At 63.2% G+C, this 18054-nt stretch overlaps 2 protein-coding genes across 6 annotated transcripts in view; both read left to right on the top strand.

Moving 5' to 3' along the window:
- The window catches only part of EXD3 (exonuclease 3'-5' domain containing 3), an 80764-nt gene extending 76925 nt beyond the window's left edge, over positions 1-3839 (top strand). For all 5 annotated transcript variants that reach the window (XM_053908604.1, XM_053908603.1, XM_053908602.1 and 2 more), the window contains 3 exons: positions 1292-1385; positions 3106-3144; positions 3465-3839. In XM_053908604.1, the coding sequence (XP_053764579.1) occupies positions 1292-1385; positions 3106-3144; positions 3465-3748 (417 nt within the window). In that variant the 3' untranslated portion in view covers positions 3749-3839. The remainder of the gene's footprint in view (positions 1-1291; positions 1386-3105; positions 3145-3464) is intronic.
- A 5173-nt stretch (positions 3840-9012) lies between these two features.
- NRARP (NOTCH regulated ankyrin repeat protein) lies at positions 9013-10925 on the top strand. Its single transcript, XM_019438407.2, has one exon. It carries the CDS (start codon positions 9390-9392, stop codon positions 9732-9734), a length of 345 nt encoding a protein of 114 aa, XP_019293952.1. The 5' UTR covers positions 9013-9389; the 3' UTR covers positions 9735-10925.
- The last annotated feature ends 7129 nt before the right edge of the window (positions 10926-18054 follow it).

Here is an 18054-nt window from a genome sequence, read left to right as displayed (position 1 = left end):
ACTCCTGCCCAGGAAGGTCCCTGGGTCTGTGACCGGGAGGCCAGGGCCCACGGTAGACTCCCCGTGGCAGAGAGGTGGCCAGGGGACAGGAGGCACCCCCCCAGAGAGGCAGGAGGAAGGGTCCTGCTGGCACCGGCCCTGCCCCAGCCCCACCCAGGCCTCCCCGAAGAGGTGGCCCCACCCTCCGGCGCCCCCAGGCCCTGGCTCCCGATGCTGGATGCAGTACAGCAAGCTCATGGTGTCGAAAGGCCCATGGGAAAAGGGCGTGTGGGGGCAGGGGGCACCGCCCCTGACGTGGGCACACCCTGAGGCTCCAGGGGCTGGTGGCTGCCACCTACCCACCCACCCCTGGGAGCTGTGTCATTCAGGGCACTGGTCAGGCTCCTCCAGGAGGGGCCCGGGAGTGATCCCATGAGCACAGATCATGGACCCCTCCTCCCTGTGGCCCCGGAACGCCCCCTCCCACCCTCAGGCCCTGCTCTAGGCTCATCCTCCTCTTACAGGCCTCTCTGATTTGGGGAAGGGCTGTGACTGGCTGTGCTTGTGTCCATGAGCACCTGTGCCCACCTGCCTGGGAACCAGTGGCCCCTCCCACTCTCCCTTGGGCCCTCCTTACCTCATCATGGGGACCCTGGGGTCCTTCACCCTGTCAGTCAGTGGCCATCATGAAGCAACCCTGGGGCAGCTGTGTTGGGAGGACAGGATGGGCCCCAGAAGCCCCTGCCCCCACCCCCAGTGTCACTGCAAGGTCAGCAGGGCCGAGCTGAGTGCCTTCCAAGAGCCATTGCACGTCCTAGACAAGGACCCCAAATAGAAGCAAAAGTGGCTTCCCTCCTAATCCCTTGTAGATGTGATGTGGTGCCCCGGGGGCAGGGGGGCGGGGGCAGGCAGCAGGCAGCAGGCATCATCTACAAACACGGACACTGAAATGGCCTGGCTGAGGGGCCCGCTGCAAGCCTCTTACCCTGACCCTTTGATGCTGAGCTAGCCCAGGGATGCCCAGGCCTGGTTGTGCCCTCGAGGCTCTGCGGTTGGGGAGGACAGCCCAGGATGATGACAGAGGCCCACAGGGTCTCATGAGCCAGAAGAGGCTGCCTAGGGCCCACTAGGATCCAGTGCCGTGCAGGAGGGCTCCCAGGAGGAGGTGTGCCCTGTCCTGCAAGGAGAGGAAGGGATGTGTGCTTTTGTCGCTGTGAAACCCCCTAGCCAGACCCAGAGCTGCAAGGAGCCTGAGGCTGGGGGTGGGAGGTGGGCGGAGCCTCACCTGGCCTCAGCACCCCTCTGTCCCCAGGCCTGTAACTGTGACCAGTACCTGAAGGTCTCCAAGGACACGATGAAGCAGCTGGTGAGGCTCAGCAGCCGCCCGGAAGGCCCCAGCATCACAGGTATGTTGCCCCATGGGGTTAGGTGTGGGCTCTGTGGACAGTGGCCCAGTTGCGGGATTAAACTGCAGGGATGACCAGGGAGGTGCCGGCCAGGGGCCGGTGGAAAGACAGAGCTCACGCTGCGCAAAGGTTACAGGCCCAGGAGGCCAGGAAGCTGAGACACTCAGGGCCCCTCTGGGGTGGGGTCCCCCGCCCTCTCTCCGGTCACCCTGCCCTTCACACAGAGTGCACATGCACACAGGCATGTGTGCCGGCACGCACCTGTTTGTACACACTTGTTGCACACACGTGCACGTGCACAGATGCACATTTGCTTGCACACTGGCACCTGCTAAGCAATCTGAAGGCGGACGATCCCGGACAGACAGAAAGGAGGGCAAACCCCAGATGTCAACCCCCTCAACCGTGGACCCAGCCTCAGTTTCCATCCTTGTAAAACTAGAAACTGGAAGGAGACTTTGAAGTCGCTGGCTGGGGCAGTGAGTGTGCCCTTCCATTCCTATCACCGGCTCCCCCGCCCTCTAGAGAGAGGGGCACCAGAGGGAGCCTCGCAGCTCCTCCCCAGGCTCCCGGCTGCTCCTCAGTGGAGAGCAGGATGGGATGGATAGGAGAGTGTCTTAGTGCCCTCTCCAGGGGGGTCAGCCTGAGGTTAGGGTGCCTCTGAGATCCCTTTGCACGGCTCGCCGTGGCTCTCCCGGACGGTGACGTCCCCACGAGGGTGTTCTTATTCTTCCGAAACCCCCTGAGGTTTGGGCTGGAGCTCCTCAGGTGAGCCATCGTGATGGCCTGTGTCCAGCCCCCAGCAGCTCTCAGCTCTCCACAGTGTGGCCTTGACATGTTCAAGGCCCAGGAAGGGAGGAGCAGGGTACGAGCACTGCCCTCTGCTAGAGCCGCCCCACCACTGGGCTCCCGGCTCCTCTGAGCCACCAGCGCTCTGCCCAGAGGCCCACGCCTGTCCTGAGGTGGTGGGTGGCCCTCCTGCGGGCCTGCTGGCATCTCGTGGGCCTCAGGTAAAGGCTGAGGCCAGACCGACTAGGGCAAGATAGGGAGACCAGATGGAGGTCATGGCCTCATTGCGTTGCGGGGGGGGGGGGGTGGGGGGGGGAGGGGTGGGGGCAGTGCTCATCCATTCAGGCTCTGGCTAAAGTTAATCTGGAGCCATCTGTGGAGAGATGTTTGCCAAGCAAATTAGGGGTAGGACTCTTCTTATGCCTGCCGGCTAGGACTCCTCAGCTGTCACTGCCCTCACGCCGGCACTGGCCCCTCAGTAGCCCCAGGCCTGGCCACCTCCCTGGAGTCTCCTGTGCTCTTAGCGGAGGTGGGGACCCTCTTGCAGAGTCAGAAGGTCGCCCTGAGCTCCAGCAGGTCCCCTGGGCCCTGCTGCTATGAAACACAGGCCCTGGCAGTGGCTTATCTTCTCATCGCCACGAATGGGATGCCCCCGCCCCCACCGGCCCGTTCTCAGGCCCCCAGTGCCCTAATCGGCCAATCTCACGCCCAGAACTTGTTTCCCAAGGACCTTTGAGCCCCAAGAACATTCCAAGGTGTGAGTTCCCATGGGAGGGGATCAGGCTGGCACCAAAGCTCCTCAGCCCCCTACCCTTTGCCCTTTCTGCTAAGGGTGGGGGGAGAGGCTGGGCACTTGGAGGTGCATTGTGGGCACTGGGGCTGCCAGGACCCACCCTTAGGACAGTCCCTGATGTCCTCAATTGATTGCCAGGTGATGAGGCCACCCAGAGCGAGGACATACAGGAGTCAGGTGAGCCCTGGGACCACCCACTGACAGGGTTTGTTCCTGGCCCAGGAGAGGGGACTGCCCTGAGAGGATGGGCCTGTGCCCTAGGCGAGGGGTAGTGGGCAGGGCCAGTGGGGAGAGAGGGCCAGGGGTCCGTGGGTAAGATGAGGCAGAGCGTTGGGGGGACCGGGCAGTGTAGGGCAGAGGCACCGGAAAGAAAAGGGTGGAGGCCAGACCATCCCCCCAGCCCCTCCCACCCCACCCCACCCTACCCCACCCCACCCCACCCCACCCCACCATAAGGCTGAGAGCTCAGGGTGGCCGCCCACCCCCCACCTTTCCAGACTCGGCCCCAGAGGAGGCCCCCGGGGGCTGTACCTACGACCCACCTTGCCGCTGGCTGGAGGCCGCAGACCTGCGGGCTGGTGCGCCTGCCACACTGGCCAGTGGCACCCAGCTGCAGCTGGCAGGGGTCCCGGAGGGCGTGCTGCGGCGGCCGGGGCTACGCCATTTCTACTGCTGCTCTGGCTGTGGCAAGGTCTTCTGGGAGGGCTCCCACCTGTGCCGTGTCACCTCGCAATTCAGCCAGATCCTGAGCAGCGCCTCCAGCTCCTGGAAGCAGAGCTGAGCCCCCAGGCCCGCGGGCCTGCACTGCCCCCTGGGGCATCCACCCACCCACCCACCTCCAGCAATACAGATAATAAAAGTCCTGACCTGCATGGGCCTGTGGCCATGGACTCACTGCACACACCTGGGCCTGGCCCTAGGTGCACCTGTGGCCGTGGACTCATTGCATACACCTGGGCGCCAGCCCCAGGTGCAGAGCTAGGACCGGGGTGGAAGGGATGAAAGTTCTTGCACAAGGTCAGGATGCTCGGACCCTGAGCTGAGAACCGCCTGATACTCGGGAATGAGGCCGACGGAAAGTGGGAAGGACACGCCTGGTAGAGGAAATGGCCTTCACAAAGGCCCGGGGCTGGGACCCAAGCGGCTCCCGTCAGCGGGGCTCAGTGGGGCGGAGGGAGGCGGGGGCACACAGGCCCCCCACGCACTGGGGGCCCACTCCCTTTGCTGTGTTGGTAAATGCCACCCCCCTCTGCCCCACCTTCCTGGGCTCCTCAGACCTTCGGGGAGGCCTCCAGTTCCAGGGAGTATAGATGGTGGGACCCCTCAGGGCCAGGGCCCTTTAGGCCAGATGTGGCGGGGGTGGGGGTTGGGGGCTTCCTGGGGAACGGGGCCCAGCCCTCTGTGGTGCAAGAGGCAGGGCGGCCACCCTCTAGGAGGGCATCCATTGTGTCTGGAGGGGAGGCCCACCTCTGCATCTGCTGCCCTCTCCCCCTCGCCGGCCGGAGTGTGACCCCACATGGCTTCTTCCCCCCGCCCCAACCCGGTCGAGGTGGCCTCCTCTCATGAAACAGAGTGGCAGCCGAAGCCACAAGGGGGCCCTGCACACGAGAGCGTCCACCCTCACAACTGCAGGAAACAGCCACTGCTCCACCTACTCTCTGGGAAACTGAGGCGCAGGCGCCCGTTGCCGGCACCCGAGGGCCCCGGGCACCGGTGCCAGGTGGGCGGGGAGAGGGGCCTAGACTGCATCTTGCCCTGGCCGCCTCCTCCTGGCTCACTCCCTAGGAATGTGCCCCCCCCCCACCCCCCACATCCCTTTCCTGTCCTTCCTGCCTTGAGCGGAAACCAGCTCAGATTTGGCCCGGGAACCCAGGCGGAAGCCTCAGGGCTGGGGAGCCCGGGGGGCAGGGCGGGGCGGGGCGGGGCTGCCGCCTCTGCCCAGAGCGGGTGCACCTGCAGGCCCAGGTGTGACTGCCTCAGGTACCAGGTGGGTGCTGGCAGTGCCAGGCCTACCTCTGCCCCCGCCTGGGCTGGGGGTCAGGCCCAAGAGTATGAGGCTGGGGGCTCATGCTGAACGCCATGCACCCATCCTGCCACACTGCCCATCATTTCCTTTCCCTGAAAACGCCCACCTCGTGCCAGGCGCTGGCCCACCCGGCCCCGCAGCAACCTTGGGGCCAGCCGGACCAGATGCTACCGCACAGATGGAGGGAGGGACTCGGAGACTCAGGACAGGACCGGGCTGAGCCGGGGCACCGTGTCAGGGCCAAGCGTGCAACCCTGGCTTCCCCCACCCTTCGGTCACTGCTGAGCCCGAGGGCCACGTGGGGCTGTGGGGGCGAGCAGACACCCCACCAGGGCTCGGGACCTTCTGTGATCGGGGTGCTGCTTCCGAGAGCCAGACCACTGGCCCGCGTCCTGTCCTGGGAGGCAGCCCTGACCACGCTCCTCCCCTAGTAAGGTCAGGAGGAAACCGCCAGGGGTGCCGGCCCCACTGCCCAACCCAGCTGCTTCCTGAAGACTCTGGAGACTCTGTTCTGACCCAAGGCCTTGGTGGTGGTTGCAGCTGGTCCTCAACACAAGGAGGCCAGAGCCAGGGACCAGCACGGGGGAGACAGGAGACCACGTGTCCTTCCTGTCCCTCCAGGCAGGCCCGGCCCCAGCACCCCACTGCCCCGCGCACCCTCTAGAGGGAGAAGAGGGCGACTGCGTGGGGCCTCTTCCCAGTGTGCCCCCTCACAGCTACACGCGTACCGTCCAGCCTGCCTTCCCACCTCCCCACCCCTCTGCTGCCCAGACTGGCCGTGTCCCCCCGGGAACCCTCCCAGGCTCACGTACTCGCTGCCAGCCCAGCCCAGCCCCACGGCAACCCCATCCTAGGCCCCAGCCCCCGACCCCCGGTCCTGAGCCACCAGGAGGTCAGCCCAAAAAGCCTTCTGAGGCCCCAGGACTGCCTCAGGCCCCCTCCCAGGCTAGGGGTCAGGCACCACGCCGACAGGGTGGGCTACGGCCCTAGTGCCAGGCCGTGCCCTAAGCAGCCGCGCAGTGATTGTCTGCCACAGTTCCTGCCCCGGGCGTCCTTCCTCCGCTCTGGCCGAGGGCTGAGTGTTTGTTATTTGATCTCTATCCTCTCTCGGCCCTTCTACCAGGTGTCTGGGCTGCTGGGAAGAAACACTCTCCTCTTTCCCACGCTCCCCGACACATTTTAATGAATTAGCTGGAAGCCCCGCCCCCACTGCCCGCCTGCCTGCTCACCCTCCCTCCCCCGCCTAGTGCCTTTAAGGTGGCCGCAGGCCTTGGCCCAGCTCTGGCCAGCCGCCTCTTCTGCGCTGTCCTCCCCAGGCCGCTCCACCCAGACCTTCCCAGCCCATATCCCAGAATGCTCCCCAGGCCGCTCCACCCCTGCCCACATTGTTCGCCCCCAACACCCACTGCTGTGAGCCTCTAGAGGAAGGGGTCCCCAGAGAAAGAAGGGGGCCCTCTCCAACTCTGGCCTCCACCCACCACGGCCCTTCAGGGTGGCACTCCTGGGCCAGCATCCTTGGAGCCAATGGGGAGAAGGACGGGGTCCTGCCGCATGGTCAGGGTCGAGTGTGTCCCCCCAGACCCCAGGTCAGGGGTTTCTCACTCAGAGCCAGTGAATTGCTTATCTATTATACAACACCACCAAGAAACCCCACCCACACCGGAGAGGGGCTTCTCTGGGCCGCAGGGCGGGGCCTGGCTTCCCCATTCCCTCCAAGGCATTTGGAACAAATGTCCTCCTTTTGGACCATTCCTTCAGCAAACGCTGAAGAAGAGCTTACTGGGAGCCAGTGCCCTGCAAGCCCCTCTTCCCCTCCTGTCCTCAAATGGGGCAACTCCCAGGGTGTGGACCACGGCGGCTCAGACCAGAAACTCCCTCCCAGCCACGGCACGGCCACGGAAATCCCATCGGCTCCCCAGAGATAGTGTGACTGTCACCCAAACCCCACAGTGGCAGACCTGGCTGCACCTGCCTGACCCTCACGCCGAGCCCTGGGTGGGGCGGGAGGCAACATCAGGCTAGACTCCTATGGCTACTCTATGCTCCTATGTCCCTGCCGGGGGCACCCAAGCCACCGATTTCATGGCCCATGGTGGTGGCCGTGCATTCCCACACTGAGCTCACAGGGCCCCTTTGTCTGCCCACCCCGAAGCCTGCGCGCGTGTCAAAGGGACATTTCACCCCCGGGCTCTGCTCCCGGGCCCTACAGGGTCTCCAGATGCCCTTCTTCAGGTCAGGGGACCTGAACCCACCTGCGCTGGGGCCTATGAACCCCTCACCTTCTGGGCATAGCCCTGGGCACTGTCCAGAGGTAAATACAGGCCCCAGGGGACAGGGCCTATGCCCTCTTCCCTGATGCTGGGAAGATGCAGGGAAGGGGGTGCTGGAGGTGGTCAGGGCCCCGCCCTCGAGGGGTTCACAGTCCAGCAGGCTCCCTTACTGGGCCCAGGGACCCCATCTGGCAAGATGAGTGGGGCGAGGGAGGGGCTGTTGACACCGGCACCCCACCCCCACCCCCACCAGGTCACAACCTCAGCTGAACCTAGCACAGGGCCTGGTTCGGGACTCCCCCCTCGGGCCAGGGCTTACCCACCTACACTGTGGGGAGCTCCTGGTGGGAGCAAGACTGAGCAGAAGAGCTGGACCACCAGCCAGACCACCAGCCTCCGGAAGACCAGAGGGAGGGACTCGGGGAGCTCTGGCTGCCAGGAGGACCCCGAGAGAGTCCACAATGGTCAGGTCTGAGGGCAGCTGGCCAGAGGCAGCCAGCCCTGGGGTGGCCTTACCCAGTTTTTCCTGTGATTCGGCTGTGACTCGTTCCAGAGCACAGAGCGAGATGGGGGGCACACACCCACCCCCATATGTCTCCAAACATGGGGCACACCAGGCCGGTGCCCACGGGAGCCCATCCCCAAACAAGGCCTGACAGGGGGGGACTCCCGGGCTGAGGCCCAGGGCCGCCTCCTCGGGAATTTCCAGCCCGCTTCCGAAGGAATTGAAGTTCCTGTGTGCTGCCCTGCTGCCCTGGGCCTACTGCTCCGAGAGTCATTCCTGCTCCGTTTCCAGCCACCAGAGCCCAGCTATAAACTGTAAAATCCTAATGAGGAAACCTGGCGGGAGTATTAGAATGTCAATACAAAATGGGTTTACGGATTGGAAATGAGTCATTTCTGGGCTTTCTTTCGGTCCTTGGTGCCCTACCTGGGGCTGCTCACCTGGCCAGGCCTTGCCTGTCCCTAGTCGTGCTGATGGAGGTGGCCCAGGAGAGGGAAGCACGCCCTGAGGTCCGGCCGACTGACCTCCCCGCCTTGGAGGGGCTTCTGAGCACCTCCAGCCCCCAGCTTCCTCCTGTAAAGACCCTGCTTCGTCAGGGCGGGACCTCAGGGTTTGGCTCCTCACGCTTGTCAGGTTGGGGGCAAACACGGGGTGACCCAGGGCGCCAGAGGAGCCGCCCTCCTTCAGGAAAGACCGCGTGGCCCAGGTCACACGCCCGAGCTGTTCGTGGACTTGTCACCCGCGTGGACTTCGTGTCCTGGGGGCCAGGCTGAGCCAGTCTTGTCGCTGCGCACCCAGCCCGCTAGGGACGCAGAGGGTCTGCGGCCCGCGCTCCGGAAGCGCGGAGCGAGACCCGGGCTCTCTACCCGGGCCTCCCGGGTCTGAAACGTCAGCGAACCCCCACCACCGGTAGGCCGCCCTTCGGTGCACCTCGGGGTTGCGCTCGGCCGGGGATCGGGCCTGGGTCCGTCCGCGGAGGGAGCTTGGAATTCCCCGAGTGGCAGAAAGGGGAGTAGGCGGGACGACCGCGGAGATGCGGAGAGCCCGGGGGGTGCGGAGAGCAAGGACCCCCCGCTACGGCCACCTGGCCCCCTGCCGGCGACCAGCGCCCCCTGCCGCGAAGCGCGCTACCGCCCAGGCACGCCCCGCCCCCGCCCCGCCCCCACGTGGGCGCCGCCCAATCATCCGGTCGCCGGCGCGCGCGTCACGGGCGCCCTATTGTTATGCAAATATAAAGGGAGTAAAAGGCGCCCCGGCGCGGCGGGCGGGCGGGCGAGTGTGGCTGCGCGTGGGGAGGCGCGTGGGACCCGCGTGGGAGCCGCAGCGAGCAGGGACCCGGAACGCGCGGCGCCGCCGCCGGGCCCGCCGGCCCCCGCGAGCGCAGTGCCCGCCCCCGTCGCCCGCTCGCCCGGGCGCGGCTGGATGCGGCGGGGGCCCCGCGGCGGCGGCCCCCGGCCCCCAGAGCCCGGAACGCCCAGGGGCGGCGTGCGGGGCCCGGGGGCGCCGCGCCCTCCATGCGCCGAGGCGCGCCCCGAGACAGCCGGGGGCCCGCGCCGCAGCCGCCGCCGCCGCCGCCCGCGCTGAGCCCCGGCGCGGCCCGCGGCCCGCGCCCGGAGGCAGCATGAGCCAGGCCGAGCTGTCCACCTGCTCGGCGCCGCAGACGCAGCGCATCTTCCAGGAGGCCGTGCGCAAGGGCAACACGCAGGAGCTGCAGTCGCTGCTGCAGAACATGACCAACTGCGAGTTCAACGTGAACTCGTTCGGGCCTGAGGGCCAGACGGCGCTGCACCAGTCGGTCATCGACGGCAACCTGGAGCTCGTGAAGCTGCTGGTCAAGTTCGGCGCCGACATCCGCCTGGCCAACCGCGACGGCTGGAGCGCGCTGCACATCGCCGCGTTCGGCGGCCACCAGGACATCGTGCTCTATCTCATCACCAAGGCCAAGTACGCGGGCAGCGGCCGGTGATGCCCGCCCGGACCCGGACGCGGGCCTCGAGCGTGTCGTCTGCTGTACCTTCCCGCCAACTACCTCGGTGCGCATCGGGCCCCCGGGCCCCGCGGCCACAACGAGTCTGGCGCGCGCGTCCGCGCCCACGGGGGCCGCGCGGCGCCCGCTGCCAGGGGTCGACGCCCCCGCGCGGCCGCCCGGACCCGGGCCGAGGGCTTCCCACGGCCCCCGCCCTCCGCCTCGCGGTGGGGGGGGGGTGGGGGGGTGGGGGGAGGTGGGGGCGGGGCGCGGGCTGCAGCCCCTTTGAAATTTGAGTCTCGCTACCAGCAAGTTTGGAGTCCCGAGACACCGGATCCTCCGGTCGAAATGTTTTCTCCCGAAGGTGGAAGGCGGGCGGCGGGGACGCCGGGCTCGGGGCGCTCCGCCGCCCGCAGGACCCGCGGCCGAAGCCCGCAGTCGCCCAGGGGCCACGGCGGGGCGTTTCCGGCCCGGACGCGCGACGGTGGAGACGCTCCGCTGTTCTTAGGGTTCTAAACTATTTATCATGTGTGTGTATATTTGTGGGTGAAGTTTGTGCGCCTGAATTTTTTTGTCTGGAAAATATTGTGCGTGGTCAATGTGGTTATCGGGGGGAAGATACATTTTTTTTTTTCTTAGTCTTAAAACTAAAAACTTGAGTCTGTCATTTCTTGGTTGCACTGAAAACACCGCCCAGCCTGATGGTTTTCCCGTGCAGGTCCCTCTCCCTGCTTCTCACTCTCTCCCCTCCTCCCCCCCCGCCCCGTACCCCCTCTCCTCCCCCTCCTGACACACAGGCACACAATTTTGGGAAGCCCCGGGGCTCCCTCTCCCCTCTCCCGTGAGAGAGGCCACCATCCCCCGAACCTGCTGGCTTTGCGAAGTTTCCTCGGGAGCACGGGTGCTCGGGTGTGGCGGTGATGGGGGCGGGAGGGGTCCTACCTTTTCTAGTGAGTTCTATTATAGTTAGTAGGTCGCACACTTTTTTAAAAAAGTAAATGGATTTGCCACATTTGAATGTCATAACATTTATGACAGAATATAAAATATTAACATATTTTAAGCCAAGTTTTAGGTGTATGTTTTGAATCTTGGTTATAAACCCAATTTTAAAGGGCGTTGTATCCAGCGTTGTGAAGGCAACAGTGTACCCATATTTATATTTTTATAAAATACCTATAAGACTGTGAATCTCTTGTGCTAATTGCTGAGTAAGTTGAAGGACTGTTTGGCCCCTTCTTCAGTCTCCCGGAGCTTCAAGGACCCGATTCGAATCCAAAAACCCTGTCATGGGGGGAGGGGCCGCGCGGGGACCTGGGCTGGAGGCGGTGCTTCCGCGTCACTTTCGGTCCCGAAAGGCGCCCTTCCTGGTCTCCGAGGTTCCTATTTTCTATGCAACCCCACACCCCTTGTTGTTTTGATCCTGGGAAATAAAAGGGAGGCTGAATTATTCAAATTTAAATGAGGCTTCCCCTGGGTAGAAGTGCCGCTGACCCTCCGTGCAGAAATGGGGAGCGCTTGAGGACACAGGTGGGTGGAGGCCCTTTGCGCGCGGCCGGTCACACTCGGGCGTCATCTGGGGCTTTTTATAAAACCTTGTGTGAGCAGAATATATTGATAATGTCAGTGAAACAAGCAGACATTGAAACTGAGGCACAGATTACTCCAAAAGGAGTTTTTCTGTATATTTTTTCTAGATGCAAATACCTTTTTAATTATGTTAATTAATGTTAAGACTTTCTAGGCTTATATGGAAGCTGTGTGTGGGTCCTGGTATGATCACTTCTAACTGGATAAAGTCTGCAGCACATTCCTGAGTGTACGATATAGACTTGTAGCCCAGCATGAAAAATTTATGAATAAATTTTTCATTGATTTTTTTTATTAAAAAAAAAAAGTTTGTTGGTTTTTCTTAGTCTTGGCACCCAGGAGGAGGGTCAGGCTGCAACCTGCTAGTTGTGGGTGCCATCTACACAAAGCTTGGCTTGTTTTCACCTAAACACAGCCTGGTGAACTGGTCGGCCGCAAACCGGGACTTAGGAGGTGCCAGGGGTGGACCCAGTTCCGCCCCCGGGGTGGGGGCGGAGGGGGGAACCTAGGCCACCCTGAGTGCATCCAGAACCAGCCCTCAAACCTTTTCCTCTGCTCCCTGGCAAAGCAGCCGAGGCCTTTTGCATGGAAAGTTCTCGAAGCTCTTCCCAACCCCTAGCCAGCCCGACGTGCCACGGGTCCCGGGAAGGACCAGGCCCCACTCCTGCCCACCACCACCTTCTTTTGCTGTGGGCTCATGCTGGACCGCCTGCTGCGCAGAACGGGTATTTTTTGTAATTGCGGGAACACCATAGTTGCTCTCTCCTGACAAGTAAAAGGCCAGTTTCTCCTCTCCGTCCCCTGGTGGCATCTGGGAGCTGAGCTGGGGAAGCCCCTGGAGCCGGCCGGTCCTCGAAGAGCACAGACCCCAAGTTGGACTTAGTGTCAGCCAGCGTCCCTGTGTGCGTGAGGAGAGCTCAGAGCAGGGTGTCTGCTGCTGGGACCCACTAGAGGAGCAGAGACTCTTGGCACATACCCGAGCTGCCCTCGGGGTCCTGGGGCCTTACGGGAAAGGGGGGGGGACACCAGAGCAAGAGGAGCCTGCCAGGAGAAGGGGGAGCCGGCAGCTTAAGACTTCCAAGGTGACAGCTTTTTCTCGGAGCTTCCGGACCCCTCTACAGCAGCCCAAGGGCTCGGGCTTCCCCGCCCCACAGACACACTGCCCTGTCCAAACTGGACGCTTTGGGGGCTGCGCCTTCCATGTTCCTACTTCGCACACCCTGCCCTGCTGGACCCTTGAGGGTTTTCCGAGCTCGTTTTTCTGTTGATGAAATCGGCCTTTACCTTCCCCTCAGCCAAGAGACCGGGGCCGGCTCTACCCTGGGACACACGCAGAGGTGAGTGGAATACTTGTTGCCAGTGAGCTCCCAGGGGAGGCGGTGTCCACTGGGCTGGCGAGCACGCGGGGCTGCGGACTCCAGCTGAGGCTGCCAGGCCTCGAAAGGGAGAGTTGCCACAAGAGCCCGGGCTTCGGTTGGGGTGTCTGGACCGTGAAGCCAGGCCCTGGGCACTCCCTGGGTGGCATGTGGGACAGTATCTCCATTCCCCACGGCAGAGGGAGGAAGCTGGCTGAGAACTAGCAAGTGACGCTTGTTCCCGGCCTAGGCTGCTGGGGAGGGGTCTGCTTCCCAATGAGCCGCTGTCCCTGCAATCCCCTTAAAGCCCCACAGCGGAGAGGCCCGTCGGCCGCCGGTGGAGCATGGGCACCGGGGCACTTCCCAGGCACCTGCCGGCGGCTGTCTGCGGCTCCCTTAAGTCCTCCCTTGGAGAGACACCTTTGAGAAAGGCTTTGCGCTGCTCACAGGAATGGTCTCTCCAGCAAGGACAAAAAAGGAGACCAGGCCCTGCTCAGCACCACAGCTGTGGGGGAGGCCTGCTGGGGTTCGGCTGCCTCTTTCCTTAGGTGCCCGCCGCCCCACTGCCTGGACCCTGGCTGTTGGCGAGGGCTCTCATGGGCATTTCATGGCCCTTTCGCTGGGCAGAGCCCTAGGAAGCAGACCCCGAACTACAGTTCTCCTTCCGCTGTCCGAGGTCAGAGCTGTGAACAAACCAGCAAACCGAGCAGTGCCGGCTGGTTCTCCAGGACCTCCGTGCTCAGGAACTGGCGGTAACTGCTGTGGGTGGGCCAATGGTGTCACCTGGGAGTCCCCCTCCGCCCCCAATGGGCCTTCAGGGGTGGAAGCATCCTCTCAAGTGTCTTTGTGGCCAGGATGGGAAAGAAGTCAGAGCTGACCTCTCCGCCTGGCCTCCAGGATTCTGCAGGTATGCACGTGGAGACCAAGCCAGGGGCCCAGCCAGGACCACCCAGGACACCCAAGGTGGAGGAGTCGGGGGGCAGGGCCTGCCCCACTCTCCCAGCCAGGAGTGATGGCGGCTCCAGTCCAACTGTCTGTCTCCCTGACCTGCCCCCAGCCAGACACAGGAAGTGTTTACTGTTGGAATGGATGCCAGAGACAGACCAGGAAATGCAGGAAAATGGTCAGCCAGAAAGAGTGAAGTCTAAAGTCAACAGGCGTGGGAGCCAGGACAGAGCCTGCCAGAGGAGGGAGGGCAGGATCTGGAGGCCAGATCAAGGGCCAAGGGCCAGGGAGGGGGGTTAGGAGAAGGAGAAGGGGCTGCCCTCGGTGTCCCCCAAACGTCTCCCAGCTCAGCAAAGGGTGGCACACGAGGGGTATGACACACGGGCCCGGCAGCTGGCTTGGCCAAGTGCCTCCCAACGCCTCACAGGAGCCTGCCTAGAAGAGGCCAGTGTCCACCTGGAAGCTGTTGGAAGAGCAGGGGTGCCAGGCACAGGGGGCAGCTGGGGAACAAAGCCTGAGGCCGGGGTGTGAGGGCGTGGAGGACAGGGGGCCCTGGGAGGTCTGGGAACCTCCCAGACAGTTCCTCCAGAGGCCTCCTCCTGGGGCTTGGGGTCTCTGGAGGCCGCCCTCCCCCACCTCCCCCTGCACGCTCCGCCTCTGGGGCCTAGGCTCCCCGCCCCCCTTCAACACTCCCTCCCCTCCGTCGGGCTCATTCTTCTGCTTGGCTGTATGTCGGGCCGTCCCTCTGCGCGTCTGTCTGTCTTTCTTCTCTTGCCCCCTCCGAAGCTGTGGCCCCCATTCATTCTCAAGGCCTCTGCCCTTTCCTCCGAGCGGGTCCCCGCTCGGCGAGCAGCTGCTATGCTAATGAGGGCGGAGGGAGGTGGGGGACCGGCGGGCAGGGGGAGGCTGGGGGGCCAGGGAGGTGGGGGGCGGGGGGGGGCAGCAGAAGCTCAAGAGAGAGGCGCCAGTGGGGGAGTCCCGCTGGATGGCGCAGCTGGGGGGCGGGCTGGGGGGGGGCGGGCTTGGGTGGGAGAAACCAGCGTGGGGAGACTGGGGGCTCGGCAGAGAGCGGGGGAGGGAATGCGATGGACGGTGGGGGCCCTGGCTGGGGGAGGGGGTGGGCACTCACAAAGGCCGGGGTAGGGTGGGGGCACGGGGGCTGCCCCACCACCCCCAACTCAAAGCCCACCCTGGGCACCCACTCTCCAGGCGCGGGATGTACGGGGTAGAGACCAGCTGTCATCTCTTTTCTGGGGTCACGGCCTAGGACCGTTCGGAGGTCGTCTCCCCCCCCCCCACCCCCCCACCCCGCGCCTGGCACCGCGTCCCGAAGGCACTGCTGCGCACGGGGACTGCAGTGCGCTTCCCACTGGAAGGGATCTGGCACTCACTCCCCCCGCCCCCACCCCAGGAATGGATGGTTGGACACAGAGAGGGGTACGGGGTAGCCCCCCACAGGCGGTGCGTGAGGATCCCGGGTCTCGTTGAGACTGGGGAAGGGGCGGAGAGGGAGACGGGGACCCTGACCACCGTCCACCCTGAGTCCGAGAGGCTACGAGGGGTGGGAGGACCCCGCGAGCCTGGCTCTTGGCGCCCGGTGCGCCCCTGCCGGTTCTCGACCGCGTCCCCCGCCTCGGGCGAGAACCCACGAGTGGGGACGGCGGGCAGGGTCCCCGGTAACTCTCGCGTGGCGCGTCCCGCGCGGTAGCTGTCCCAGGGCGGGCTCGGCACCAGCGGGGGCGCCGGCCCAGGGCCGCGCGACGCGGGCTGTGCTGCCGCCCTGAGGCCGCGGCGGGCACTACGCCCACGAGCCTGGGGGTCCCAGCGTCCGAGGGAGACACGAAGCCCGCCGGCCTTTCGCCGCGCGCACGCACGCCTTCCCCGCCTGCTGAGAACACCCTGGAGCCCACCCCGGGTCTGAGGATGGGTCAGGTGCGTTGACCCCATAGCGGCCGCTGGCTGCTGCAGTCCCGGGAAGGAGACAGGGCCCGGGGAAGGGAGCCCGTTGCGGTCCTCATCAAGCGCTTGCCAGTGGTGTCCCGTCCTCCCACTTGGCCGAATAGGGAAGACAGGACATTCCAGGGCGCTGGGGCCACAAAGAAAGGATGGTCCACAGGACCCAGTATCTGTGGAAGCCCTGTGGCTACCACGTCACACTTCAGGACCCGCAGGCCACATCTCTCAGAACCAGCAGGACCAGGCATGGAGGTGGGGTGAGGCGGGTACCAGATCACCGCACGGAGCCTGGAGCCTCAGCAGAGGGGGCTGGGAAGTGGGCAAGGCTCTGGTGGTCGGGTAGAGGCTGGCACTGGCAGTTGCAGACTCTTCCTGCTGTCTCCCCTCCCCACCCCGCCCCACAGGAAGCGGTTAAGCTGAGCACGTGCAAGGAAAGAATTTCTCTGCTCAAACTCTCGCCCGCTCAGCGCTGGAGCCTGGAGACCAGGTTTACACCTGGTACGGCCCCCCCAGTGCATACAACCCACCTCTGCAGGTCTGTGGGCCTCCTCACTGGTACCCCGTGGACAAGAACCCCTAAGGGAACCAAGCCCAAAACGTCCCATAAGCTTTCCAAGAAGATACGACAAAATTCAAAACAGCAGTGGTGTAAACAATACGATGCATTTCTCAAAGGAGAAGTCAGGGTAGGCGGTCCCCGGCTGGTCTGCGCTGTTAGAGGCCAGGCTCCCCGGATATTGTTCTGCTGTGCGGCGTATCGTTCACGTGACTCAAATGGCGGCCCAGCAAGTCTACATTCCAGCCGACACACTGGAAGAACTGGAATTCGGATCCTCTCTTCAGACACGCTTCCTACGAGTTGCTCCGGCCACGTCTGCTCACGTCTCATTGGCTAGAACCTAGTCACATGACCAGTCTCGCTGCAAGGGAGACTGGGAAATGTAGTTTCTATTCGGCGCTGTCGCCCAGGTTAAGATGGGGTCTTAGAGGAAGAAAGGCTGCTAATTTGGAGGAGGGGAGGGGAGGTAGCGGTCCGTGCCTGCCTTGGAGACGTCGGCACCCAAGTTGTCAGGCAGGATTGTCTGTGCTTTCTGCCCTGCCGTGTTCTAACCGTCTGCAAGCACACTCAACAGTCTAGGTTTGGAAGTCTGTGCTTTCGAACCGTCCTAAGAATTAAAATACCCACCAATGGACCGAGCAGAAAGAACAGAGGGGCCCTCCTGAGCGCGGGAGAAACCAGCCTCGTGCTGCACTGGGACTTCCGCCCCCGGGAGAAAGAGGACAGGCGCGAGGCTGGCCTCCTGCCGCAGTGTGTGCGCGGATCTGGGCCTGTTTTCCGCGGCAAGCAGCACACGCCGGAGCAGGTGGGCGATCCGAGGCCGTGCAGCCATCAGGAAGTTAAACTACTTTCTGCTCTCAAGGCTCAGGAAGGGCCCCGGGAAGCCTCTGCTCCCCGCAGCCCAGCGCGAACAGAAATGTATGTAGATGTAACTTAGCCCTTTGCCCCCCCCCCCCGCCCCCCCCCCCCCCCGCACGTCCTTCTTCCGGGTTCTCTTCGCCTCAACCCCCCCTCCCCCTTATCTTGGAGGAAAGTAATAAGTAACCCAGCACTTTGAATTCTCAAGGCCATGTTGTTAATAAAATACTCCTTCTCAAGGCTTCCTCTGATGTCTTTGGGTGGTTGGCTTCTTTTCATTTTATTTGAAGCTGAAAGAAAATCGTTAGGTTTATCATTTATATTCCTAAAAATCAACTTTATTGTGGTATAATTTACACACAATAAAATACAGCCATTTACAGTGCGGTAAGTGCCGATCAACGTTCATCACCACATAACTAATGCCATAATCAAAATATACAGTATTTCCATCACCCCCAAAAAGTTTTGCCATGCCCCCCACTCCGTGTCAATTCCTCCCCAGCTCTAGCTCCAGATTCGTGCTGACCTGATTTCTCTCACCACGGATTAGTTGTGCCCGTTCTAGAATCGTATAGAAAAGGATTCGTGCAGGATGTACTTTTTTGGTGTTGCTTCTGACATTTGGCATAATGCTTTTGAAACTCAGCGTTTCAATAATGGGTGTCGGTCTTTTTTTTCTGTGTGTGTGTGTGTGTGTGTGTGTGTGTTTCCACTAGAAAACTCTGGCTGGTAACACACCCAACACAGGATAGTTCTCAACGGTAATTTTTCGTCGACAGAATGACTGTCCTCAATAAAAGGTGCTGGCATCACAAGGACACCGCAGAAAACCCTGAGGAGGGTGGGCACAGGCCCGCCCCAGCACATCCCCCCCCCCCTCCCCCGCCCCGGACCCAGCATTGCCAGTGTCCGTGGCAGTTTGTCTCCTCCTCCTCCCCCTCCCGGACACGGAGCCCTAAGAACTGAAAATCCAACCCCAGAGTGTCCACAGAGCCAGCGTCACCCAGGACAATGTGCGTCTCAATGCACTGAAGAGTGTGGGCTTGAGACCCAG

The sequence above is a fragment of the Panthera pardus genome, unplaced genomic scaffold, assembly GCF_024362965.1.
Source record: "Panthera pardus isolate Hobbes unplaced genomic scaffold, ASM2436296v1 HiC_scaffold_20, whole genome shotgun sequence".
NCBI lineage: Eukaryota > Metazoa > Chordata > Mammalia > Carnivora > Felidae > Panthera > Panthera pardus.
This window is presented reverse-complemented; position numbering and strand designations above follow the sequence as displayed.

Coding starts and splice junctions, on each gene's coding strand:
- NRARP (XM_019438407.2), top strand. CDS start 9,390: ATGAGCCAGGCCGAGCTGTCCACCTGCTCGGCGCCGCAGACGCAGCGC.